General features: G+C 47.4%; 1 protein-coding gene and 1 pseudogene across 2 annotated transcripts in view; both read right to left on the bottom strand.

Annotated features, from left to right (window-relative positions):
• Positions 1 to 27,931, bottom strand: part of syne1a (spectrin repeat containing, nuclear envelope 1a) — a gene marked incomplete at its 5' end in the record, with an annotated part of 194,546 nt that overhangs the window by 75,250 nt on the left and 91,365 nt on the right. Inside the window, 24 exons of the mRNA XM_083643019.1 lie at positions 104 to 286; positions 1,172 to 1,294; positions 1,987 to 2,172; positions 2,848 to 2,985; positions 3,153 to 3,335; positions 3,850 to 4,002; positions 4,243 to 4,398; positions 4,577 to 4,742; positions 4,968 to 5,251; positions 6,126 to 6,344; positions 7,704 to 7,848; positions 7,983 to 8,320; positions 9,082 to 10,686; positions 10,847 to 11,245; positions 11,431 to 11,587; positions 12,368 to 12,633; positions 12,772 to 12,948; positions 13,068 to 13,193; positions 13,360 to 13,506; positions 15,735 to 15,911; positions 16,996 to 17,163; positions 17,290 to 17,442; positions 17,656 to 17,982; positions 23,470 to 23,640. Of these exons, the coding sequence (XP_083499145.1) occupies positions 104 to 286; positions 1,172 to 1,294; positions 1,987 to 2,172; positions 2,848 to 2,985; positions 3,153 to 3,335; positions 3,850 to 4,002; positions 4,243 to 4,398; positions 4,577 to 4,742; positions 4,968 to 5,251; positions 6,126 to 6,344; positions 7,704 to 7,848; positions 7,983 to 8,320; positions 9,082 to 10,686; positions 10,847 to 11,245; positions 11,431 to 11,587; positions 12,368 to 12,633; positions 12,772 to 12,948; positions 13,068 to 13,193; positions 13,360 to 13,506; positions 15,735 to 15,911; positions 16,996 to 17,163; positions 17,290 to 17,442; positions 17,656 to 17,982; positions 23,470 to 23,640 (6,147 nt within the window). The remainder of the gene's footprint in view (positions 1 to 103; positions 287 to 1,171; positions 1,295 to 1,986; positions 2,173 to 2,847; positions 2,986 to 3,152; positions 3,336 to 3,849; positions 4,003 to 4,242; positions 4,399 to 4,576; positions 4,743 to 4,967; positions 5,252 to 6,125; positions 6,345 to 7,703; positions 7,849 to 7,982; positions 8,321 to 9,081; positions 10,687 to 10,846; positions 11,246 to 11,430; positions 11,588 to 12,367; positions 12,634 to 12,771; positions 12,949 to 13,067; positions 13,194 to 13,359; positions 13,507 to 15,734; positions 15,912 to 16,995; positions 17,164 to 17,289; positions 17,443 to 17,655; positions 17,983 to 23,469; positions 23,641 to 27,931) is intronic.
• On the bottom strand, positions 26,804 to 27,451 carry LOC310782482 (charged multivesicular body protein 4c pseudogene; annotated as a pseudogene). The gene has a single exon. The product of its transcript is annotated as a charged multivesicular body protein 4c pseudogene (transcript).

Genomic DNA, 27,931 nt, shown 5'->3' with positions numbered 1-27,931 from the left:
TTTTCTTCTTTTCTAGCTGTAACAAGCACTTTACAAATAATAAATATGACTTGATGTGCCAGCTGATCAGCAGTACATTTGCACCGTGAGGACTGCCCCCTACCTGCAGGATGTTGCACTGCTGGATGGTGGTGTGCTGCAGCTGGCTGGCCTCTTGCTGCAGGGTCTGGGCTGTGCGACAGATAGGCAGACTGGCCACGACCTCCTCCGGCAGCCGGAGGGCGCTCTGACACCGCTGGACCGCTGCCACCTGCTGCTTGAAGCCCTCCATCTCCACCAACAGACGCTAATGAAGGAGTGAAGGGTAAGGGAGAGTTGGAGGTTGTGTCAGGATGGCTATTTTTAAGTCAGAATGAGTGGAGAAGGAGTTGAGGCATCACTTTGTGGATTTTATATCTGTAGATTAGCCTGATATCAGACTGAAGTGTCAACTCGTTACAGCCAAACTTAACTCAGTGGAGTGGGTGGAGTTGAATTTCTGGACCCAGACAATCTGTAGACATGTATGTATGAATTCTGTGTAAAAACTGATTGTAAATAGAGCATTTAAAATCTGTGTGTGTGTGTGTGTGTGTGTGTGTGTGTGTGTGTGTGTGTGTGTGTGTGTGTGTGTGTGCGTGTGCGTGCGTGCACAGACCACCCCCTTCCCTCTGATGATGCGGAAGTTAATTGAAAAGCTGTAGTTCCTCGAATGGCCACTAGGCATCGGGGGCAGTAGGCATTCCCCCCATGTTAAAATGCCCGACTTTAAACATCTTTTCAGTGAGGGGCAAAACACGGTTTTGGTCTATATAGCTAATTTCACGTTTTCAAAACAACTGTAGGGGGGTCATTCTTTATATAACTCGCCCGTTTGGAGTAAAATAGATGATAGAAAAGGGGGTGATTGACAGATCGCCTGTCCAGTGATCGCGCAGCTTGCCGATCCCGGACCAATAGCAGGCGGAGCTGCGGCTCTGGGAAACACCCATCTCACGTGAGGTGCGGAAGGACTCAACCCATTCCCTGCCACTCTGCTGATGAAAAATCAAGATGGTGATGGCCAAAGTTTGAACTCCGCCAGGGAGAATAAATTTAATGGGATAGCCACGTCCATATTATTTATGTCTATGGTACAGACAGATAGACAGACAGACAGAGAGAGGGAGTGTCTGTGTGTGTGTGTGTATACCTGTCTGTGTGTGAGCTGCTCCCTGAGGCTGAGCCTGTTGAGGTCAGGGGAGGCGAGTGTGACCTGGACCTGGTCTAGACTGGCATGGAGGCTCTTCACCTCCGCCTCCAGACGAAACATGTCCTGAGAAGAGACAGCGATGACATCATCAAAGGAGATCACATGGGTTAGACTGGGGAGGGAGTGGTCTGAGTCATGAGTGGTCATGAGTACCCCAGTTTAGAACAAAACTCCACTGTGTTTTGCAAATATTAATTGGCATAGATGTAGTTCAAAGGGAAGGCACTAAACAATCAAATCGAAATAAAAGGTCTACAGTCCTACACTGGCTGTCCATGGACAAATCAAACACAGTAGGAATTGCATTCACTCCCAATGTTATTAGCGATCATTAGCAACCGACTGCCATGTGGGTACCAGATGTATGGCAACAAGATTAGCGTAAAAGATTACTGCCACAGAAGCCTATAGAGTCAGCAGAGGAACAGGCACACCGACATAGTTGATACTGCAGTACTAGGTAAATGGCCATAAGGGGGCACTGTGGTGTTATATCTGTGTTGTATGTGACCCACTGTAAAGTGATGGGCTCCTCATATTGGGACATTTCTGGAATTTATGGGATAACATTAGCAACACTTCTTGAGAATATGAATGCTAATGAAGCTGCTTTGATCTCACCACCCAAAACAGATCAAGTGTCATTGATGTTTTAATTGAGGTCGTTCCCGGGGCCCAATTAAGAGGATAACATATTTTCCACTGTATTTCTGACTGTAATGATTGCCTGAAGCGCCACAGGACTGCAGTCTTACCTTGGCTGCGTCCTGCAGACTCTGGAGGCGAGTCTTGGCAGTCTGCTGCAGCTCCTCGGTGCGTCTGCTGAGGTGCTTCACCTGCTGGCTCCACCCCTCCGTCTGCAGCACCTCCGCCAGCTGCCCCTCCCTCTCCCCCATGGCCTCCAAGTCGCCATGGAGACCCCGGCACTCCCGCAGCAACGCCTGTTACCATGGGAACACGAATTACAAGTCAAGAAGAAGAGCCTTTTGTTTTGGGCAATTATACTAATTAAAGCCGGTCAATACATGGCATGCCATAAGAGATCATACAGTATGATGTTCTGTGTGAACCCGATTAGCAGTCTTTTTTTGCAGTGTTTACTGCAGTGTTTATTTTCTCATGAAATTGTACTTTGCCAATTTCCCCCTCCTGCCCCGGTCGCTGCTCCACCCCCTCTGCCGATCTAGGGAGAGCCGTAGACTAGCACCATGCTTCCTTCGACACATGTGCAGTTGCCAGCCGCTTCTTTTCACCTGACAGCGGGGAGCTTCCCCGGCAGGATCACACTATTCCCCCTAGTTCCCCTCCCCACCGAACAGACCCCCCGACTGACCAGAGGAGGCACTAGTGCAGCGACCAGGACACATACCCTTAATACGGCTTCCCACCAGCAGACACGGCCAATTGTGCCTGAGCAAGCCGCGGGTAACACGGGAGCTCGAACCTGCGACCCTTGTGTTGGTAGGCAGGGGGGGTCTACCATTGCACCACCCAGACGCCCTAAATCTGCATGACTTGACTGATTGCCCACTCAAACAGCAGCTCCCGGGAATAACACCTCTCCAGACATGTTTAAGACATGCACACACCCCGCTGTGTGACTCATTAAGACTCACCTGGTGTGCTCTGATTTGCTCCTGCAGCTGGGAAGCAGAGCTCCAGACGATGGTACCAGTGACCAGGGCCTCCGCCTTTTCCGTCCAGCCCAGAATGAACGACTTCATCCCTTTATATTCCTCCAACTGCCTCTCCGCCTGCTCACAACAGAGAGAGGAGGCAACCACAAATGAATGGATGGAGGGAGTAATGCATAAATTAACCGCCGAATCAAACAGTGCATGTTCATTTCCATTTATTGGGCCAAAATGTCTTCATGGGTGACCCAAGGACAGACATGGTGGACATGAATGTGCTGTCTAACCTTCTTCAGTCTGTTGGCCCTGTCCTGTGCCTGCTGTGTGGTGTGGTGCTGCATATCAGCCAGTTTGGCCACGGCGTCGCCCAGCTGCTTACACAACAGCGGGTTCTGCTCCCCAAACTCCTGCACCGCCACGCCCAACTCTGCCAGGCAGCGGGTGCAGCCCTCACACTCCTCACAGAGACCCTGGAGAGGAGAGAGGAGGAGGTGGGGGAGAGAACATTGTCCATCAGAGGGTGACAAGGTGAGATAAGAAAATTGCAGGCTAGGGGAGTAGCAGTGAAGTGGAGCAATATCAAAGCGCAGACGCAGGAGCTCAAAGCGAGAGGAAATATTGAAGAGTAAACGTCAGCAAACCTCGCACACCCCATGTGGCTATCTGTCTGTTTGGACTGGAGACCTGTGGGTTTTTTACCCACAGTGTAGGCTTTAGGGGCCACTTAATAGAGAAGGGCAGACGGGGGAAGATAAGGGAGGGGAAGAAAAGTAAGAGGAGAGGTGGGGTAAGAAGAGGGAGGAGAGGAGGGAAGGGGCTCAGACCCCCATCTGGAAAACTGCTCGCAAAAGTGGGTCACTATTGAGGGCAGAATTCAGCTCAAGCCATTCCAACACACTCATTAACCTCAACATCTGCAGAATGAATAGCCGCTTTAACGAGGGCTAATTGCTTATTAATTAGTCAATCTGTCTGGTTGATTACTTTGGTCTCCTCTCTGGCCTCCTCCAGGTCGGAAGCCTTGTCTCCCAATTTCAGAGAGATGGTCTTCAGCTTCCCCTCGATGTCTTGCAGTCTGGAGCTGAAGTCCTCTTTCACATCTCTGGTCTGCTGCACCTCCCTCTCCCTCGCCTGGACCTGCAGCAGATGGCGGAGACAGTCAGTGTCAAATACGACAAAATATACTCATTCTATTATCTTATTTTATTACGTACTCTTAGCTCTGTGTATTCACTGGTTCAATAGTTTGTCTGTGTGTAAGGCTGACCATAATACGTGATTACATTACTACTAAACACCAGTGTGACAGTCCTCTTCAGGTCATAATAGTACAACATTCACTACTGCATAATGCTAACTGCATCCAGGAGAGGGTACCTGGTCCTCAGCGGAGCCCAGGGCCAGAGCCACCTCAGCCAGCTGCATGCTGAGCTCAGAGGGCAGACCGGCCTGCAGCTCCTGGTACTTTGACTGCTGCAGCTCTGTCATACGCTCCACACCCTGACGCCTGCTGATGACCTCACCATGCGCAGTCTACAACAGCAAACCAAAGATTACAAATCCAAGTCTTATTAGTGATACCGTATTGACTGATCCCCAAAGAGAAATTATCTTTTTGCTCACTGTGTCTTGCTGAAGGGCAGTCTCCATACTCACTCCGCCACCTTGCTGTGTGCTTGTGTGAGTGTGTTTGTTTTTGTGTGTGACCCACCTCTAGCTCTTGCAGCAGTGAATCCAGGTCTGCAGTGGGACTCAGCAGTAAGCCACGAGTGTCTTGGATCCAGCCTTTGACCAGGCTCAGCTCCTTCTCCACGTCCTCTCTCTCCCTCAGCTCCTGCTGCACCTGGGCCCTGCTCGCTCGCACCTGTAGCACAAGGCTGCACACCACACAGAGTTTGGAGAGGATTGGAAATGTTTCATGCCGAAATGGGATGACAAAATGATTGCTAGCATCAAAGTAAAACACAATAAGAAATATCATTAAAGTTATACATTTATAAGCCTTGCTTGCCACAAAAAAAGTTGTTTTTGAAGATATAATCAGCTGTCTTTGAAATATGGACTGATGAATTTTAGGTCAAATTCATTATATTGATTCTCACCTCTCATATTCCTCCTGCATGCTCTTGATCTCTTGCAGGCATGGCGTCTCCTCCCGTCCATTCTCTATCTTTCTGTCCATGTCCTCCTCCTCCTCCTCTCCTCTGAGCCTGCGAGTGTGCTGGCCCAGCAGAGCCAAGACAGACTGCTCCCTCTCCACCTCCAAGCCAAAGGAGTCATGGTACTCCAGCAGGCTCTGGAGCGCGGCCCTGGTGGCCGCCTTCTCCACCGTGCTATCTGGGACACGGCCATGGAGGTCGATGGACACCGAGCGCACCTTCTCCATCTGAGGGATGGAGAAGATCATGGACAAGGATTCAGGTTCAAATTAAGTGTTTAATGTCCTCAGGATGCAGTATCATGATGCAGTAAATATATGGTGAATAGATGACTGATAATGTTACGAGAGAGAGGATCATTCCAGGGGGCTAGTATATCTGCAATGTCTGAGTATCTCAATAAGACCGTAGCTTCTCCATTTGATGTATCAATCTCAGACAACTGTATTATTGGTCATATTTCACTGTTACTCTCTCTAAGTCTTATCTGTATTCCGTGTCACTGTCCAAGGCAGAAACCAGAGTCAAAGAGTGTACAGAATGACATCATGTCCATCTGAACAATGGGGCCACAGAGAGCCAGTATTTGCCACATACAAGGAAGTGAGCATTTCCTACAGTTTGACCTCATTTCCTTTTAGGGAACAGAGTGCATTGTGGGAATTGTGGTGAGTTGGACGCGGGGAGCTTTCATGCTCGAAATAGGTCAGAGGGCGGGAAAATGCTTCAACGACACGGCGTTTTGGCGGGAGCGTACCACTGGCGTGAAGCCTAGAATTACATAACACCAGTATTCAGTTGCTGCTGTGTTTGACCTAAATCTCACAGACACAGGAACACTCGGCTGTTGTAATAGTCTGCTGTAAGATCCGTGTAAGCAGAAAAAGCTTTGTCAGTAAATGCTGGCATTTGAATGGAGTGGATGTACTGTACGCACACTGGCAGTTAGCATTAGCCACCACACAAACAACATCCATGAAGATGCATTCACTCACATAATGTGCTCACCCATGCAGGAACATATGGATGCACACACACACACACACAAGGACAGGGCACCATATACAGTAAGCAATCAACAATCTATCCATCTTCTCTTACCTTCTCAGTGAAGTTCCTCCACTCCCTGGCCGTATCCTCCAGTGCCCTCTCCTGGGCTCGGGCCACACTGCAGAGCCTGGTCCAGCGTTGCCAAAGGGATGAGACAGAGTGGCTGGTGACGGCTTTGCTGCACTCAGAGCTGACCTGCTCTAACCCTGCTGCCTTCTCCCGCACAGCAGTCAGCAGCTCCTCAAGTGTATCGATCTGAGTCACCAGCGACTACAGAGAGGGGAGGGAGAGAAGAGGAAAACCACTTTGGACACTTCACAAAGTTAAAGTCAACAGCAGATGTACACCAGTGTTTCCCACAGAAATGTATTCTTGGCACGGAGGGAAAGTATGCAGGCCATGGGACACAAAAGCCTTTCACTGAAACCAATGTTAATGAAATTCTTTTAGGTGGGCTGGCTGCTTCGTGATGCAGGGTGCGCCAACCCACCAAATCAATGGTAGGGAAACTGATACAAACACAGTGAAGTGAATAGGAACGAATGCACTAATCTGGTACAGAATCCAATGTTTACATATTTAGCTGGAGGATTGTGTAAAATTAGATCGTTCTGAAAGGGCATGTATCTCTAGAATATATGACACTCTTCTAGCAGCGACCTCACCCTCTCTTGATCATTTGAAAGAGGCATGGGAGAGAGACTTTGGGGAAGAGGTTCCTGATCATGTCTGGCAATACTCAATTGAAAGAATACATTCAACATCTATCTGTATCAGGCATGGTTTGCTTCAGTCTAAAGTTTTGCACAGACTCCATCTCTCCAAGGACAAACTCTCCAGAATGTACCCAGAATTGGATCCAACTTGCTCCCGGTGTAAACGAGACCCAGCTACACTTATCCATATGTTTTGGTCATGCCCAACCCTGAGTAAATTCTGGGCTAGCATTTTTAAAACCTTTTCTTATGTATGTGAGGGCAAAGTAATACAACCTGACCCCATGATTGCTATTTTTGGTGTGGGCCCGAGCGCTCTGAAGCTCTCTGTGGCCCAGTCGGATGTGGTGGCCTTTACATCACTCTTGGCTAGACGCCTCATCCTGCTCAATTGGAAGTCGGTTATACCTCCTACACATAAACAATGGGTTGGAGAAGTGATGGCTCATCTAAAACTTGAAAAGTTGAAATACTCAATTCGAGGGTCTGTGCAAAAGTTTTTTAAAGTCTGGCAACCATTTTTAAATTATTTTGAATCTCAATATGCTACAGCTACAACAGAGTAAAATGATATTCTGTCTACTTTTTTATGTTTCTATAATAAGGTGGTGATGGAACTGTGTGAGGTAGTGGTCAAAAGTTATATGTTGCTGTTTTTTGTTTTGTTTTGTTTTTGTCTTCATGTGGGAAAGGGGGGTTTACGTTTTGTGAGTTTTTGTTTTGTCTGTTTGGAAAAATCAATAAAAATATTTGAAATACATATTTAGCTGCATCCACTGCCAACAGACTCTAAAATGGGAAGAATAACGTGACACTAACAGCCATGAGAGATAGCAGTGAGGTAGCTGTGTACTGTCAATATGCAGATGACGGATTTGTATCTCAGCATTATGAGTGGCAGACAATGTCCTACCTTGTATCTCTGACACTTGTCCTCTGCCTCCTGGATATTGGCTGCTTTAGCTGTGGAGAACAGGGCCATCTTGCTTTCTGATTCATTCATCTGTCCAACCAGCGTCTCTCTCTCATGTTGGAAAGAGCTCCATAGAGCCAAACATCTGAGAAAAGCATGCAATTTACAGATTACTACTGAGTGAGATTAGATATGAAAATATGTAGAATATATACGTGCCGACTGCCCCCCCACACACACACATAACATGGACATCTGAACACATACAGAGACACACACCTCTGCAGAAGCTCTCTGTGAGCATCCAGTTGTTGTTTGACTTCTGCATTTCTCAGCTGTGTTGCCTCAACCTTTTCTCTTGGTTTCCTCATCACTCCCGGTCCCACACAATGCTCCAGCAGAGGATCCAAGGTCCTCAACTCTTCTAACCCAGCTGTGAAAGCCCGTTCTTGGGCTGAGATTTTGTCCAGCTCCCGCACACTCTCAGTCTGGTTCTCCAGCTCCACTCCCCGGCTGGCTGTCTGGAGGAAAGCCCCAGCGCAGTCCAGCCATTTCTGGGTAGACTGCTGGGATAAGTGGTGCCTCTGGACTAGGGAAAGGGCTTGATCCACAGCCAGCTAGGACACACAAATGATGGTCCAATAAACTTTTATTTTGCTATATAAAGGGTTTCTTTTCAAGAACTATACATCCATCGTGTGGCCAGAAATGCACACCTAAATACAGCTGGTCCCATCCCATCAACAAAAATGTAAAAATTATATACGCAATGGGATTAAGTTCAATAATATTTCATTGTGAGTTTTATTTTTACATCAGTTATCATTTTGTGATATTAGGGGTTAGGGTTAGGGCTACTATTTCCCAAATAGTAGATACCTCATTTTGGAATGTGAGTTTTTGTTTGTCCTCTCCCCCAAAATGTCAAAGTTCAAAAATCCCCTAATTAGGGAATGGGGTAAATTTGGTGAACCCTCTTTCTCTCCATTGGAAAAGTCTCTACTACTTTACTCTAACATTCACTATTATTCACCATGAACCAAAGTTGAGGGAAGCTTTTGGGATAATTTAACCACTTTAAATCAAGATGAGGGTTATAAATTAATCATCAATTAAGTACTTATTCAAACTTTATGGCATCTCTGGAATGGTCTGGCAAATGTTTCGGTTCCACTCCCCTAAGCCTATTAATATTGATACTATGGGGGAACAGGGGAAGGAAAATAATATTCAGTAGGTTCAAGTCATGAATGATGCATCAGATTAATGAAAAGTGGAAGATTTGAACTTCCCCATTAAATTGCATTGCTTTAAGACCTTTCAAATCACTTCAAATACTTTGTATTTTTGGAAAGAACAGACAATAATGGAAACTCACCTGTTTAGTGTTAATTTCTTGTTGAACTTCAGTTCCCAGCTTGGCCAGCTCCTGTAGTTTCTCTTCTACATGGGCTGGAAGCGCCTCCTTCCTACTGCTAAATCTCTGCTTCTCTCTACTACCCAAAGCATCTCCTACCCTCCATATGCTTTTCACTTCCTCCTCCACCATTTTCACTCTCCTCACTTCCTCCTGTACACGCTCAACTTTGACCTCTGAAAGGGTCAAAGGCTCCTCAATGTTGTCCTTAATATTCTTCAGGCACTCCAATACTTTCTCAATCTCTCTTGTGAAATTTTCATTCTTTGTGATATTCTTTTCACTTTCTGCGATACAATTTTTTACTTCCAACCGTAACGACTGCAGTGATTTTTGCCTCAAGGTAATTTCCTGGATGGCAGAGGGGTCAAAGTTCAGACCAAGGCTTTCAATTTGTTGATTACATTCTTCTACCTGAGAGCTTACACAATCCACACTTGCAAGCAGCGAATAAAGACTTGTTACTCTATCCATGGCACTTTCACGTGTGTCTGACTTGAGTCTGCCCAGCTTCTCTTTCACAGTCTTTAACTCTGAATCCAGCTTGGTTGATACTCTGCTGTGCTCAACCACTGTTTTCAACGAATCATCGAAGTGTTTCATTTTCTGATCAATTGTCCGTTTCAGTGTGTTGTGGAGGTTGACCAGTTGCTGTGTCTCTTCCGCTCGGCATTTTTGGCCCCTAGTGAGAAACCCCTCATTTTTCCCATTCAGTTCTCTCACGGCAGGGCTGATATGGGACAGGCTTCCCTTCAGATTTCTGTATTCATCATTCAGACGAACAAGTTCCTCTTCACCGATACTGATAGTCTGCTTCTCCAGATTGTCATACTGCTCCTGAAGTTCCTCCAGTGCATTACGAGTGATATCAAAGAAAGTGCTGAACTCCTTTCTCTCCAGGAGTACTTGCTGGACCCTGTCTCTCTTCTCTTTGGCTAGAGCTAGGATGCTGTTGTACTGCTGCGGCAGGGCGTTGAGCCTCTCATCCAGGTAGCAGTGGTCAATCTCGTTCAGAGTAGGGAGAATCTCCTGGCCTATTCTTTGGACGATGAGGAGGAGGTTCTCGTACTCTGAAGCTTGTTCTAGGACATTCTGAAAGTTAGACAGCTGGGTTTGCAATTCCGAGACGTTATCGATGTTGGTTAAATTGATTTCAGGGAAGGTAATGGCATCCGCACATCTCAACCAATGGCAAGTCTTGTCCAGGTCGACCTGGAAGTACTTCCTGGAGGTCAAGGCTTTGTCTAAGTCTGTCAGACGCTGGGTGGTCCTCTGCAGGGCCATCTCAAAGACTGCCTGTAGCTCCTCCAGTCTCGCCAGGGTCTCTGCTCTCTCCATGTTAGAGGCATCTCTCTCTAGCTCTCGCCCTTGTGTCCAGAGAGAAGCCAGCTCCCCTTGGTATGCCCGTAGGCCACTCTGGACCCCCCGACATGCAACAACCTGCTTGGCCAGGTCTTCAGGGAGGAGCGCTATGTGGTCGTCTATCAAAGCCTTCCTCTCCTGCTGCTGGACCCACGACAGCGCTCTCCCCAGTCCATGGAGGAACTGTGTCCTCTCTGTGAAGGCCTGGAGAAGAATAATAAAGTATTACATGTTAAGTGTAGCAACCTAAAGTATGATTAGAAACAATGTGGGGTTGTTTTTAATTACTTGTTTCATGAAGGTTTATAGAAGAAACTCAGAGTCTGTATGTCATAATAAAAAAGAAAAACATCCAGATGTCTACCTTACTGAGGTACTTCCTCCTTTGGGACACCCGAGCCCCCAGAGACTCCACCTCGGTCTGGGCGTGTTCAACGAGCTCCTGCAGGCATCTCTTCTCACTCAGGCCCAGCCTGGAGGCCACAGCCTGGGCCTCGCGCACTGCCTGACCCAGCAGCTGCTGACGGGCCTCCAGTTCTACGCACACACTCAGGTGGTCGAACAGGAAGCTCTGGGCCAGATCTGGGGGAGGACTGGTTTTTAGGGCAGAGGTAAGAGCAGGCCGCTGCTCCTCCACCCACTCCCGGGCGTCCCTCAGCTGGGTTTCCACCCGTGACAGGTCTTCCAGGGTCTGTGCCGAGTCCTGGATCTTCTGCTGAATCAGGCCCTCAAGCTGGGCCCAGCGCTGCTCCAGGTGTCCCACCTGGGGAAAGGTGAAAGAGATGGTATAAGACTGTGAGAACAGCAATGAGTTATGTATTATTAAATTATAATATTTTGTTAATATATTTACATACTTTTCCAATATGATTAGCACCGTCTAATTGTACTGTAGCATCAATACACTCATGTCAACACATAGTTAGAAGTACAAGAGTGGAGCTCCACCTGTTGCTTGACCAGCTCCTTGTCCAGCAGGCTCAGTCGGGGCAGGACGGCTTGTTTCTGGTCCCTCAGCTCTTCTAGAGTTCCTCTCTGGTCCTCCAGGTCATTGGACAGCTTCTTCAGAGCCTCGAGATGCTCACTGGTGCTCTCTGTGTCCGCCCTTGGTGCACACAGACATGGGTGGAGGGATATTAGGCAATTTCCATTGTACTTGTGAAGATGAAGAGAAAGTGATGAATGAGAGAAAGAGACGAATGAGAGAAGGAGACAGCAGAAGGAATGGTGTGGTTCTCTCTCTAACAAGGCTTATATGCACAAGGCCAAACATCTCCTAAAGCAATGGCTCATGATCACACCACGGTCATAGAAAAAGTACAGCACTTGCCTAAAGGACAAACTCTCCTTTCTGATAAGTTTCACATATAATCACATGAGGACACATACTGATCAGTATAGAGGACACATACTGATCAGTATATCAGTATTCTAAAGGCAAGATAAGGGAAGGCCAGTTTATTTATATAGCAGCACATCTCATACACACGGGCAATTCAAAGTGCTTTACATAACATGGATAAAAAGAAAGAGCGTAACTTGCAGTGTAAAATACAAGATCCAAAAGGTCACAGTGCAAAATTATTAGCACATTTCTACTTTGTGGGTGAAATCATATGCAATATTATATTTTAAATTATGCACTATTGTGAGTGAATTAACTAAAGAAAGCAGATGGCTAAAGCAAAGACATACATACAATGGCACCTTTTTCCTTAGAAAGCAATGTGCGAGATGGCTGGAGTTTGTGTCTAACTTCTATATGTACTGTACACACACATTTAGTCTTGTTATCATAAACTACAAGGATAAGAAGACAAACAAGCAGAAAGAACACAAACAAGCAGAAAAACCTTAGAAAATGCAAAAGCCAAAAGGCTGATACCTGGCCAGGTAGTCCCACTCCCTGGACACTTGGTGGAAGAGTTCCTCCACAGCCACCACGCTCTCCTGGTACTCTCCGCTTCGCTGCATGTCCTCCCCCCGCTGGGCCTCCAGCTCCTCTGCCCTCTGGCCCAGCTCCGTCCAGCTCCTCCTCAGAGCCCCTATCTCCTCCAGGGCAGCAGAGTCCTGTCCTTCAGTCAGCTGAGCAACGGCCTCACTCAAGTGGGTTACATCAGACTGACGCTCCCTGATCATCTGGAGGAACTCCTGCAGGATTGATAGCAGAGAGTAATGACATACAAGTTAACACTCAATACATATTTCACACAACAAGATTTGAGTCTTCTATTTATTTATGAGTTTAGATTTTTTTTGTCAAGAAGAGCATAAAACCCTCAGACACACCTGTGCCTTGTCTAGCTGGTTCTGTGCGATCTTGGGCTCCAGTTCTGCAGGTCTCCTGGTGAGGTTCTGGAGCTGCTGCTCTGTCTCTCTCAGCTGGACCTCCAGATCCGCCTTCTGCTCCTCCACATCCCTCCAACTGTCTGCCACCTCCTCACAAAGCAGCATACGCTCCTCGATCTAGACACAAAGAGACAAGGCGGTCATGTCAGACATACAAGGAAAATAGGATGTGATATTTTAATTTAATTGTATTTATTTTTTAAATTCGTTTTTTAAGATGTGATATGATAACTGACCTGGAGTTTGACCTGCTGAATGTCTGCTGCGGTCTCTCTGACCCTCAACTCTGACAGGTCGCAGGTTGAACACACAAGCTGGAGGTAGGTACTGGCCTGTTCCTGCAGAGCCCGCTCATGCTTCACCTGCCAACAATGAAGCCATCGCAGGTGAAGGACTACACACCAGTCCTCCTAATAGGCTTTTCATTAAATGGTCATCCATATCTACCAGAGTTGTGCCAAACAAAGTAACAATAATGTCTAAAAAGAAATCAATAAGCAAACCAACTGTAAAAGATGGTATACTGACCTGCTGTAACGCCCCCTCCAGGCTGAGAGGAGGATGTACGGGAGGCTCAGGTTCTTCTGAGACAGAGGTCAGCCAGGTCTGACACTGCTGCAGAGCATCCTGCAGACTCACATGTCTCTCTAACTCACGGTCCAGACTCTGATACACCTGCAAGGAACAGAAGAAATGAAAGAGTTATCAGCATCAATCTCATATCTCCAAAAAGTCAACTTTTCAGGAAATCAAACAGAGAAAAACGATATTCAACTAGAGGGCACTGTGGTAACACCACACACAAAAGTTTTGTGGTCTTACATGAATCCGTTTGGAACTATTGGCTATACCTATTACCACGCCCCCTTTTGGCCAGTGAGTGTGGAAGGTTAATCAGTTCTGTCAAAACGTCGGTGTGTTGATCTGAACCAAATAAAGGATTTTTAAGATGACCCGTGTGCTCCAGTGCCCTTCTGTTTGATGCTGCTGTGTTCCTGACCTGTGAGAACCGGTCCTCCTCTCCTGAACTGGTTTAGTGCATGAACTCTCTCAACTTTATTCAGTTCTTCCTTGGCCCATGACCAACCTTTCTACAGTTAATCAGTTCTTAGTTGGCCCATGAACTACGTTTCTACAATGTTCCGTGGTGTTACGTGAATCTGTGGCGTGCAGAAGATAAGCGCCTTTTGTGATTGGCCACGGCAATTACCACACCCTCTTTTGGCCAGAGAGTGTGGAAGCTATTAACCTTAATCAGTTCTTCCTTGGCCCATGACCAACCTTTCTACAAAGTTTCGTGGTGTTACGTAAATCCGTTTGGAAGTTAGGCGCCTTTTTTGTGATTGGCCACGCCCATTGCCACGCCCCCTTTTGTCCAGTGGGCATGGAAAGGTAATCAGTTCTTAGTTGGTCCACGACCTGCCTTTCTGCCAAGTTTCCTGCAAATCCGTTAATAACTTTTTGAGATATCCTGCCCACAAACAGACAGACATTAGGGACGAAAACATTACCTCCCAGCCAACTTAGTCCTGAAACTCACTTAGCATATAACTGCCTAATCACATAAGGATCAATTCAAGTACCAAATTAAAGTGTCAGTTTCAGTTTCATTTATTTCAGGGACAATGCACATTAATCAACATCACTGTAAATGTGCCAGTGTTAGCCAGACGGCTAATTTTCAACTGTTGTCCCTTGGCCAAGTTAGCCATGGATAATAAATAAATAAAAATCTACTGACAGCAGCAAAAACATGTAATAATACAAATACTAATATAGACAGAAAGAAGCAGGAAAGGGTACTGAGGAAAACGCTGCACAGCTCTGAACATTAAAACACACCTATCAGTATAACGTGCCAAAGACATACACAGATTAAAAACCATTAGCCAACATTCCAATGAATAAAGCAAGTCCCTTTGATGTCATTAAACGATACAACCCTGACAAGTATGCATTGTGCTGCTGTCTTTGACAGGTGTTGAATGTGGAGGCGTCCATGCCCGACAGGGGAGGGCCAGACAGCAGGCTCTGATTGACAGTGTTAATATGAGAGCCCGAGGGGGAGGGGCGCTCATTGACAGACACGTGTTGGCACCCTGCCCAGCAGATTTGGCAGAGGCTAGGAGGTTGGCAGGGTGGCAAGGGGGGCGGCAGTTGGGACAAAGTTGGCAGCCGCGGTTAAGGCTGGGAGCGCAGTTGTAGAGCCGCCAGCAGGGTGGCGGTAGAGTGTGGCTGGATCAAACAATGCCAGATTGGATGTGTTGCGGAGGTGGTGCACTGGGAGGTGAGCTATGATGACAGACTAGAGGCTGCCAAAATGACAGAGCGGCGCTGGATTAGAGAACTTGCCAGAGCTACTGAATAGCCGAGTGTGACCATTTTTGGCGCGGGCATGAAAAAGTGGAGTTGACAGGGGATGCGTGGAGATGAATACGGGGAGATTGAGAGGGTGGGTTTTGGCGAGTGGAGTCCGTCTGAGCACGGCTGCTGTTGAGGCTCTCCTTTGGCAGCCTCACTGTCATCGGTTGTGCCCTCTACATTGGAAGAGAAGGGCCGTCTTGAGCGGAGGGCTTAAGTGTCAGAATGGGTTAGGATTAAGTGGATGCTAAGGCTGGTGAAATATTAACAGCATGGATATGTAGTGTGTGTGTGTGTGTGTGTGTGTGTGTGTGTGTGTGTGTGTGTGTGTGTGTGTGTGTGTGTGTGTGTGTGTGTGTGTGTGTGCATGTGCGTGTGCGTGTGTGTGTTGTGCATATCCATAGATGCATGTGTGTGCATGCAATTCACATATATGTCTTAAATAATACATGTGCAAAATCCATTCCTGCACGTACTCTACAACTACAGAGTACAAGTCTTTCTCATCCTCCCTCTTCCCTCCCCCTCTCCTCCTCACTCACTCTCTGCGCTGTGCTGCAGATGGCGGAGTAGCTGTCTCTGGTGCCTTGCTGGTGAGCCTGGGCCTGCTGTCTCAGCCTGTTCTGCACACGCTCCGTGCAGCCTTGCACCAGGTCGTCTCCGCGCTCCTTCAGGCCTGCCAGGCGATCCTCGAAGCCGGCGATTTCCTCCATGATGGCCTGCGGAGGACAAAGGAGAGGCGGCGGTGAGTGAGAGGGTCTGGGGGTGAGTTATTAAGAGGATGACAGCCTGTCCAGTCATCAAGGACAATGGATATCAGAACAGACTGACACCACGCGGTGTGGTCAAGTGCCGTTAAGACAGGCCTGGATGGATGAACTTGAAGCAAGGTCAAATCACTCAGACAAGGATGGTTTGTTAAGATATGGGGTTTTTGAAGGTTGATTCTGATACAGATACATTTGGATTGAAACTGTTGACAGTCAATATTTTCTGGTGATATAAACTATTTTCACAATGAAAGAAGGGCTTTCCGCACACTTAAATTTGCACTAAAAATCACATTTATTGTAAGCTTTTGGTCAGCAAGACCTTCATCAGAGCATACAGAACAAACAATGACAGGCAGGCTAAAAACATGTCTATTCTGATGATATTTTTTGTGGCACTTTACTGTAATATGCTTTGTGATTGTTTTTCTGTTTTTCTGTATTCCCCGTGTCACACTTCTTTTTCAGTTAGTTTGGTAGGTCCCTTCAGTGGGACTCACAGCCTACACCTGGAAAACTACAATCCCCAGAAGGTGTTGCTTCTAGCTGAGTGTGCACAGGTGTTGTGCATACTGCTGATGATTGGAGCAGGAGTGACATGTTCTTAGCCTGCCTGTCATTGTTTGTTCTGTATGCTCTGATGAAGGTCTTGCTGACCGAAAGCTTACAATAAATGTGATTTTTAGTGCAAATTTAAGTGTGCGGAAAGCCCTTCTTTCATTGTGGATTCTGCAGTTGTTTTTTCCAGCACCTTAACCAAAACGGTGCCGGGTTGAGCGGTGGTCCTCCCTCAGGATATAAACTATTTTAAAATGTTACCATTTCCTGATTAAAAAAATACAGGAAAATGAAGTATTGATTTGGTAGAGGATTATTTAGCTAAATGTTGGTAAATGCTGCAAAATGTAAGTGCAATCAAATGCTATGGTAAAACAAATAAGTAGAATACATAAGACTCTCAGATTCCATTAGCTGTTTCAACTGTTACAGATTGAGCTAACAGGAGCACCATTCAATTGATGTGATTAGTCACCTTGTGCCTGGACAGCTGTTGAGTGGCTGCCTCCAGGCCGCCGCCCACAGTGGGGTCAGGGGTCACCATCCTGCTGGACATCTGGAGCAGCCAGCGCTCCACTTCCTGGAGCTCACTGTGGTAAGCCTCCTGTTCCTTCACCTGCCTCTCCAGATTCTGCACATGGGCCTGGGTCACATGATGCAGGTGGGTGAAATCAATAAGGGATCATGGCTTTTGCCTGGATTCACCTACAAAGTCTATTTCTTGGAAAGAGCAAGTGTTCCAAATACGTTGCACACTCAGTATTCTTACCGCAGCAGTGTTGCAGAGTTCAGTGTAGTCATTGTGCAGCCTGTTCATGTTGTCTCTGATGGAGGGGTAGTGAACGGAGGCCAGGAGAGCTTCTCCCTTCTCCACAACTGACCTTACGGCTCCATCATGGGACTGAACCATCTGCAACAGTGCCTGAGGGACACAGCTTGAATCACAAAGTGGGACTGTAACAGAGGAAAACGTCCCACCCCTCGTAATTGAGATCCTGCTTCGCCCTATTTTCCCAAATGAAATTGTGGTGTAGATATGTGGTACAAATTTAAAGTTAGGCTCTGTCATTAGTCAAGTCATTCATTTACAAACAGGTCAGGTGTTGAGGGACCACACAGAGAGTTGCTGCTGTACCTTGTACTTGGCCAGCTGTGCTCTCCGCTGGTACAGCTCAGCCTTGGGCTCCACCGGGGCGCTGAGCAGAGCCCTGGTCTCCACCAGCCACTGGGCCTGAGCCTTGTAGCGGTCATGGAACTCCTTGGCTAGCAGCACCGCCCGCTCTAGAGAGCTGTGCTCCTGCCTCAGCCCGCCGGCCAGCTCCTCCAGCTGGGCGAGCCGCGCCTCCACCTCCCCTCCTAAGCGCTCGGCTGCCATCTCCTCCAGGAAGCCTGCTGCCCGCTCCGCGCGCTCCCTCAGGGATTTCAAGAAGCCGTGGCCCTGTTGGAGTTCAGCCTGGAGGGTCTAGGCAGCAGAAATACAGACTCAGCATTAGGGTTGGGTACCGAAATCCGGTACCACTTTGGTACCGGTACTTTTACTTTTACAAATCTTGCAATGCAGATTTAGGCACTTCATTTAGGTGCTATGCCCGAGCTGCTGAGTGAAATATGCACCATCCGGTGCTCCAAAACCGGCACTGCACACACCTTCACTAACATTATAGGGCATAACACAGAACATTAACATTATTTAAAAAAATCTGGTTTATATCCGCTTTAAATTATAAAAAGTATCGGTTGAGGCACCGTTTAGGCACCGGTATCGTTTTAGTCATAGACATATATAAGGCTAGATGGCTTAAGGCGGAGTCACCAGCGTCGTTGAAGCGCTGCCATCTTGCTACGGCAGGCTTTCTGGTACGTTCTATGGTAGCTGTTGGAGGGTGCACAGACAAAAATACTCATAACTCGCTGAAATCTTGACGGATTTACAAACGGTTTGGTTTATTACAAGCATATTCCGTTCCCGAGATATGGCAACAACAAAAAAAACACACACTAAAAACACTATTTTTTTGATGGGCTCCAAATTACACCAAAATTAAACCGAAGCATCTATGCCATGAGAGGGATTCAGGCACAAAGTTTCATGCAGTTTCATCCATTTCCCTAGGAGTTATGATCATCTGATGTGATAATACTAACCCAACAACAGATGCTCATAGCTCCTAGCAAAATGGATGAAACTGCATGAAACTAGGTGCGTGAATTCATCTCATGATGATGATGCTGCAGTTTAAGTTTGGTGTAATTTGGAGCCAAAAATAATAATAAAATGTTAGCGTTTTTTTAACCCATAAATATATATAAAGCTGTGGTGCCGTAGCAAGATGGCCACCATGCGACGACGTCGCTCTCCATTGACCGGCAGCGCGGGTAAGCCATCTAGCCTTTATATACGTCTATGGTTTTAGTACCGGTAATGGAGGGGGGGGGTCTCTGCCCGTCTCTGCCCGGCTAGCGAGCTTCCTCCCAAGCAGCACCCGCTTTGTCTTCATAAAGAGCTGATCGAAAAGTTTGGGAACCGCTGCTTTAAATAAAATAGGACCTTGAACTCTTGTTACATGTTGCCCACTGCTGAGTGTACTGTAGATGTGTAAAAGTAAACACAACAGATATCCTCTAAACTGAGGAAATCCACTTAGCATATTGTAGAATGGAAGATCTGTGTGTTAAGTTGTAGAGCGCAATACATCCGAGCACAGTATCACTCCTTTCTTTGTTCCTTCACCTCCAGCGTGGCCCCAGCCACCCAAGGCCAGCCTGGCAGTGTGTCGGGACAGAGGCTTTGAACCCATCAGGTAGGCTGACACCTGCGCACCGAGACGCGGAGAAGACCGAGCGGTCAGGGTGTGGAGAAACCACGGCAAATAATATGAAAGGAGGACCCAATTATAAGGACCCTTAACGGGCAGCAGTAGCAGCAGGGGTTTCCAGGGCAACCAAAACACACACACACACACACACACACACACACACACACACACGCACACGCACACGCACACGCACACACACACACACACACACACACACACACACACACACGATGGGAGGCCATCTAGCTTTCATCATCAGTCTATTATTGGCTGAGTAGAGAGGAGCTACACTGGCAACAACCCCAGGTCTCCAGCTACTGCTGTTGATAATATAATAACAAGATCTGTGTCTGTTTGCACACGTCCATTGTCCTCCTTTCATATGAAGCTGCAGGCACGTTCATTACTCCAATAACAATGCCAGCATCCCTGCATTATGCCTATGAGACACTCAACATGTTCCAATATCACACACGTGTGTTGTTAATAAGCAAGCTATATTGAGAGTCGATAGTAAGTAGTATAGTTAGTCTGTAGCAATAGCTACAGCATGTACAGTACAGCAGATTCATTTCCCCATGGCTTGTTCCTCCCTACGTATATATATTGAAACATCTGCTCTAGTCTCACACCTGACGTTCGTTAGCAACATCTCTACATAATGTATTCAAGTTGTGAGGATCTTGTTAAAGCCAGTGGTCAGTCACAGTAAGCAAGTCAAATGGTTGTTCAGAGGCTGACTGTGGGCCATATGGCGCAGTACAGATACACCACTATTTGAAGGACCATTCAAACCTCTCAATGGATCTTCATTTTTGTATGAAATTTGTAATAACCAAAAGACAATTCAATGGTATTGCCTTAAAACAACTTTCAACTTTTGGGTCTCACAATCTGTCTCCTTGGATAAAATCATGAATTGATATCCCACTATAGAGTGCTGCAGGGATGAGTCCAGGATGAGACCTGGATGTTAACACATATGTACATATGTTATTGCAGAAGCCAAAATAACCAATAACATCTTATGATTTCATCACAGTCTTCTACACTGGAATAATTCTTTGGCTTTGAGTGTACCTGCACTCTTGTCTGCACTATGAGGTTCTGTAGTTAGTGTGTCCTGTACTGTGTAACTGTCTTGTCTGCACTATGAGGTTCTGTAGTTAGTGTGTCCTGTACTGTGTAACTGTCTTGTCTGCACTATGTTCTGTAGTTAGTGTGTCCTGTACTGTGTAAGTGTCTTGTAATGCGTCAGCACCGATTAACCAGTTCCACATCCCTGCACCCGTTGCACTTGGTGAGTAATAGCTATTCTGGTTCTTATTCTGCATTGGTTCTCAAGCTCTTCTACAGTACAATGCATCTACTGTACTGTGACACCGTGTGCACCCTGACTGTGACACCGTGTGCACCCTGACTGTGACACCGTGTGCACCCTGTACTGTGACACCGTGTGCACCCTGTACTGTGACACCGTGTGCACCCTGACTGTGACACCGTGTGCACCCTGTACTGTGACACCGTGTGCACCCTGTACTGTGACACCGTGTGCACCCTGACTGTGACACCGTGTGCACCCTGTACTGTGACACCATGTGCACCCTGACTGTGACACCGTGTGCACCCTGACTGTGACACCGTGTGCACCCTAACTGTGACACCGTGTGCACCCTGTACTGTGACACCGTGTGCACCCTGTACTGTGACACCGTGTGCACCCTGTACTGTGACACCGTGTGCACCCTGACTGTGACACCATGTGCACCCTGACTGTGACACCGTGTGCACCCTGACTGTGACACCGTGTGCACCCTGTACTGTGACACCGTGTGCACCCTGACTGTGACACCGTGTGCACCCTGTACTGTGACACCGTGTGCACCCTGACTGTGACACCGTGTGCACCCTGACTGTGACACCGTGTGCACCCTGTACTGTGACACCGTGTGCACCCTGTACTGTGACACCGTGTGCACCCTGTACTGTGACACCGTGTGCACCCTGTACTGTGACACCGTGTGCACCCTGAGCTCTCTTATCGACTGACATGGACGAGAGAGTGGAGGCAGGACATTATTAAGGTGACCCTGTGAGGAGTCAATAAGCCATGCTGTCATTGTCTCTCTGCTCTGATTACATGGCCTGAAGCATAACAGCACCATCATAGTTCACTTACTGTTTTCCCTTTAATTATTGATAACAGTGGTGCATGTGTGTGTGTGTGTGTGTGTGTGTGTGTGTGTGTGTGTGTGTGTGGGGGGGGGGGGTTGTTCTTGGTTCAGCATCTGTCCATGTTTCTGTTCTGATCTACAGTAGTGCCATTTGTAATGCTAATATAATTGTATTTTTCAGATAACAACTTTGAATGTTAACGCTGATCTATGCTTGTTTATGTGTTCTGGGGGAACCCAAGTTGCCCTTGAAAATGTATAAAATGCATGTGGGGGAGAAACATTTTCACAAAATTACAATAAAACAGGCCTACATAAATTCCCCCCTAAAAGAACCAAAATGGTCCTAAAATTCAGATCAAAGGGCAAAAAACACCTTAAAAAGTACATTTCTTACCACCCTGCTGCCTCAATTCTGAGATGTCTTTATGGTAAATGTCTAGCTGTGGCTTGCAGACCGCTGCTGAAAGCTGCTGAGGCCTGGGTTTAAGTAATATCCCTGCATTGCTATATTGACAACTGGTCCTAATGTCAATGCATAATCATCCCACACGTCACTGAAGCGGGTCGGAGTTCTCGCTACAGGAGAACGACTGTGGCAGAGTGCTGGCGTGTCATCTGCAGTGCGAGCAGGACACATGCGGTGACAGCATGTCTTCTGTCCCTATGCAGAGACCCAGCATCCACCCCAGACATGGATTTACTGCAAAGCCCACACCAGATGACGTACTGGAAGTGTGTGTGTGTGGGTGTGTGTGTGTCTCACTGTGCATGTTTGTAAATGTGTTTTGTATATTTATGCAAGTGAGACAGACAAAGAGAAATGGAGAGATAGCAAGGCACAAGGAAAGGAAGAGAAAAGAAAGATGCATGAACACTCAAGTTCAATGGATTTGAGAGTTTGCTGCAGCTTGTTAGTTAGCACTTTGTATGGCCTTTGTGCTATGAGTAGAGTGCTTGAGGAGACAAGTGTGTGTGTGTGTGTGTGTGTGTGTGTGTGTGTGTGTGTGTGCGTGTGTGTGTGTGTGTGTGTGTGTGTGTGTGTGTGTGTGTGTGTGTGTGTGTGTGTGTGTGTGAGCATCCATACACGCGCGTGTGTGATGTGAAGCGGTAAGGGCACCACATCAATTACAGTGTCTGTGCCAGCAGGCTCCTGACACCGGCGCTTCTTCATCCTCTGCCTCACAGCGGGGGGTCTCTCCCTGGCTAGCGAGCTTCCTCCCAAGCAGCACCCGCTTTGTCTTCATAAAGAGCCGATCGATACACACACACTCACCCAGTCGTCTTCACACTCAATACCAACTGTGCCAAGCAAACTATTAGTGGTGATTTTCTTTTTATTGCAGAGTCTGCACAGGCGCGCGTGCGCGCGTGTGTGTGCGCGCGCGCACGCGTGTGTGTGTGTGTGTGTGTGTGTGTAAGCAAGGCTACAGTATTTGCCAGCAACGCCCATTTGACACAAAGAGAAACTGTTACAATTGTGTCAAAATGGAAAGTTTCTGTCTGTTTGGAATGATATACAAATATTATAGGTACACTGAATGCTCTGCTAGCTTTGCAGACTGCCCATGCAGATTTTGCTGGCTAAGCTTATCTGCCAGAAAAAAAAACTCGGTACACTTAAAGCTTTGATGGCACAAATGGGTACCTTATGCTGCTTGGCAGAAGAGTAGATTAGAAAAAGGAAATTTCTGCTGGCAAGGATATTGGACTCAGATGAGTTTATGTTAAAAAATGTCCACTACAAGCTGGAGTCTTGCAAGCTCATCAGTTTGCTGGAGCACATTACCAGACGTCTGTACAGATTTGCTGCAAACTGTTCAGGGAGCTGTAGCGGCGGCACACCTTGCATCCAAATGTCTCTCGACATACAATATGGTGGAGGTCCGGAGCTGTAACATTTTAACCATGCAATGATAGGTGGAAAAACTGTAGAGACTCGTGTAAATAAATGCATACCTCCAATTTCTTCATCTTTTTCTCCATGGCAACCCGGTCCAGCGGCTCAGAACTGTCAATCACTGTTCTGAAGTTCTTCTGAGTCGAGCCGAGCCAATCAGAGAAGGACATGCAGAGGTTCTCCGCCTCTTCGATGCTCCTCAGCTCCTCCTGTAGATGCTTGATGGTCTCCTGAAAGATGATTGGATAAGAGGTCAGGGTGCGAGTCTTTCAAGGCTGATACGGATATTTTTCAGTATTCACTTTTTACCACCAGAATTCTATTCATTCAATGGCAGTTTGGGTTTCATGACTGGTTTATATATATATGGACCACATCTCTACACGCATGCTTGTCCCAGTTTCATATGTACAGCCAGCCGCTTCTTTTCACCTGACAACGAGGGGTTTCACCGGCAGGACATAGCACGTGGGAGGATCACGCTATTCCCCCCAGTTCCCCTCCCCCCCGAACAGGTGCGCCGACTGACCAGAGGTCAGGCACTAGTGCAGCGACCAAGACACATACCCCACCAGCTTCCCACTCGCAGACATGGGCAATTGTCTTTGCAGGAACGTCTGACCAAGCTGGAACTCCCGCTGCCGGGAATTGAACCCGGGTCTCCGCGGTGATAGGTGAGTGCTTTTACTTCTACACTACCCAGACACCCCAATATCTATATATTTAATAAAACGCCAATATTGGCTCAATATATTGGCAAACCGTTATATTGGTCTAACCCTAGTCAGCAGTAAGCTAGATACCTTTTCATAGTATGAACCTAACGGTGAACTAACTTGCAATTGCTGCCTTATTTTAGTGGCGGTTATCACTGTTGCTCAGACAGACTGTCTGTCACAAGTTTAACTCTTGTTTGGTCACGGGAAAATCCAGAAAACTCCATCTTTCTCCCTTGCTATGTACCAACAACGTCTTCTTTACTCTGGCCAACAGGGACCAAAAGAGCTCTCTGATCAGCCATCAAACCAGAAAATATCCATTTTCCCTCCCCTTTCATCTGCTTGGTGGAGAGGGATTTCATGTTTTTGATGCATTATCCACTTGACTGGGATTTGGAGTCAATACGGCTATGAAGATGAGGCGGGTTTCTTGCTGGTTTTGACACATTATTCACTCAACGGGCAAATCCCGTGGTGAGAAGCTCCAATTAGCTGATAGTGCTGAGTGCACACCTTTCCTGACAAGACAGAGGTAACAGCTTCCCACCTCAAGCCCATATGGCCCCCACTTCCCACTTCCCACTTCACACACTATAATTACCCGCATCCATGGTATGAGGCAAATAGAGATTGGAGAGGTACCATTATGTGTTTGGGTATGTGTGTGTGTGTGTGTGTGTGCACACGCGCGTGCACGTAAGTGCGCACGAGTGTTTGTAGCTACACTATATGCATGCCAGAGTCAATTTCAAGAGGGAAAGGAGGTGTGTGTGTTGAGAGACGCACGCACGCACGCACGCACGCACACACGCTCACACACACACACACACACACACTGGTGTTACTGAAGGTGTAAAAATCAATGCTGTGCAGGCAAAGCCTTTCTACTCCTGGTGCCGGGTGTGAGATTGCCTTCTGTAGCGTTTAATTACAGCCTAAGTCCCAGACCAGAGGAGCCCCATTGATTTACCTTTAGCCTTCCCCCCAGAGGAGCTGACAAATAGAGAGGCTGGATCTGAGTACACAGTACACCACAGCCTATAGAGAGGCTGGATCTGAGTACACAGTACACCACAGCCTATAGAGAGGCTGGATCTGAGTACACCACAGCCTATAGAGAGGCTGGATCTGAGTACACAGTACACCACAGCCTATAGAGAGGCTGGATCTGAGTACACCACAGCCTATAGAGAGGCTGGATCTGAGTACACCACAGCCTATAGAGAGGCTGGATCTGAGTACACAGTACACCACAGCCTATAGAGAGGATCTGAGTACACAGTACACCACAGCCTATAGAGAGGCTGGATCTGAGTACACAGTACACCACAGCCCATAGAGAGGCTGGATCTGAGTACACAGTACACCACAGCCTATAGAGAGGCTGGATCTGAGTACACAGTACACCACAGCCTATAGAGAGGCTGGATCTGAGTACACAGTACACCACAGCCTATAGAGAGGATCTGAGTACACAGTACACCACCGCCTATAGAGAGGCTGGATCTGAGTACACAGTACACCACAGCCTATAGAGAGGATCTGAGTACACAGTACACCACAGCCTATAGAGAGGATCTGAGTACACAGTACACCACAGCCTATAGAGAGGCTGGATCTGAGTACACAGCCCCAACGGCGGGCGGGACAGCCAGCTGAGTGGCCCAGAGTCCCTGTCACTCATCCAGGTGTGTTGCAGCAGTAAAGGTCTTTGCACACACAGTCCGATTGTTTTCGTATGCGTGTTTTTTAATCCGTCATCTGAAAACACAGACGGGTCCCAGCTCGCAAAAATCTATTGACTGATGCGAAAAACGCAGAAAATCGAACCTCATCCGAAAACTTAAATGACGGACGTAATTGTCTGACCTGGTGTGTCAACGATGATTGACACAAATTAGGTCGTATTCTTTTTTTTGTGTGCGTCAATTTCGGACGAAAATACAGACTTGGTGTGCAAAACCTTTAAGCCTCGGTTCACACCAGGCGCTATTCAGAAGCAGCGCTTAACAGAAGCTGAGTGCCACGCTAAACCGGTCACACCAGAAGCACTCCGAAGCGAGCTTGTGACCGGAAGGTCGTCGGTTCAATCCCCGGGACCGGCAGGATAAATCTGGGTGGGGAAAGTGGAAAGGCAGCGCTTGCCCCTCCCTCATTACCACCACTGAGGCCCTTAACCCCAACTGCTCCAGTGGAGCTGATCAGTGGCCAACAGATCAGACTGTGGTTGTACTGGTCAGCTTCCAGGTATGAATGTGTGTGAATGTGAACAGGGCACTCCTGAAAAAGAGAGCACTGCTCTCAGTGAGACTCCCCCTGTATAAATAAAGGTTAAAAAACAAAAAAACAAAAAACTCCCTTTTCTTCAGCGCCTCGCTCAGCACTGCCCTTCCCCCGCTCACAACTTGCATTCACTTCATGCCTGGCAGCTCGGGTGCAATGCAGGGCACCCTTGATAAATAGAACAGAAGCTGAAATTATCGCTGCAGTGTAGTTTCAGCATGGCTTCAGCGTGGCGTGATGTATGGCTGGTGTTAACGGTCTCGCCTGTTAACAAGGATGCCGAAATTAAACTGCCATAGCGCTGTGTAGCTTCAGTGTGGCTTCGGCGTATGGTATGAACGAGGGCTTAGCAGCAGAGACAGGAGGGGCGCTAGCTAGCTAGCAGGCTAACTTAGTTAGCCGCCCATGCCTTCAGGTCCGCCATGTCGTCCTCGTCTTCCTCCTTGGATGGTAATGATGTTGAAGGTACACTGGGTAGAGGGACGTCCTCCTTTGCTCTAACTTCCAGAAGGTTCTTGTCCGATTCTTGCTGTTCCAACTCCTCTAGCTCAGCCATGAGGTCCTCCTCGTCAAAGTCTTCTCCGAAGCCCAGCGGTCTGGAGATGGCGTCTGAGATCTCCTGAGCCAGCTCCTGTTGTTCTGTGATGTCCTGCCTCAGATCATCCACTTTGTCTATGTCCATGTGCTTGTGAGCCGCCTCCATGGCCTTGGCGGCATAGCCCATGTTCTTCAGCACCTCTGTGTTTGTGTTGGCGTTCTCTAGAGCCTCCCGCTGGAACTCGATGGTGGACAGAGTCCCGTCGATCTGAGTCAGCTGCTTCTCATGACGCTTCTTCCTCTTTAACGCCTGCAGAGCCGCTCGTTTGTTTTTGGAGCAATTCTTCTTGGCCGTCAGGAGCTCCTGTTCGATCTTCTTCTCCAGGAAGTCTTGTTTCTTGCCCAGCATCTCCTCCATGTCTCTGAGCCGCTGGATGGCCTCCTGCGTGGTGGCCACCTTCCCCTTCGCCCCGCTGCTGAACCACTTGCCGAGTATCGACATCTTGTTGTTGTTATTGTTAAATGTCACTGCTAACGGCTCAGTGACGTGTCTGGACTGACTGTGATACCCGACAGACAGACAGACAGCTAACTGCTAAATAGCTCTGTCTGTGTTGTTTGTTGTTTTGTTTGTGGTGACTGATGATGCCATAGCAGACATACCCACAGATGTTGTCATACCCACAATGACTGATTATGTCACACTAACTAATGATGTCATGGACATTGTTACACCATCAGTGATGTCATAGTAGACATTGTGACATCAGTGATGCCATAACAATGAATTTTGATGTCATCAGTGATATCGATGCCATACCCACTAATGATGCCATAGTCATTGTGAGATCCCAGTAATAATGTGACATACATTGGGACATCATCAGTGATGTCATAGACTGAATTCTGATGTCATGAGGTTATAAATTGGACGACTCTTGCTCACAGCCCAGCCAATCAAGCTTGAACCTGCGACAACATG

Source organism: Poromitra crassiceps (genome assembly GCF_964638095.1).
Source record: "Poromitra crassiceps genome assembly, chromosome: 9".
Lineage (NCBI taxonomy): Eukaryota > Metazoa > Chordata > Actinopteri > Beryciformes > Melamphaidae > Poromitra > Poromitra crassiceps.
Note: the sequence above shows the minus strand (reverse complement) of the source record. Positions and strands in the feature narration are given on the sequence as shown.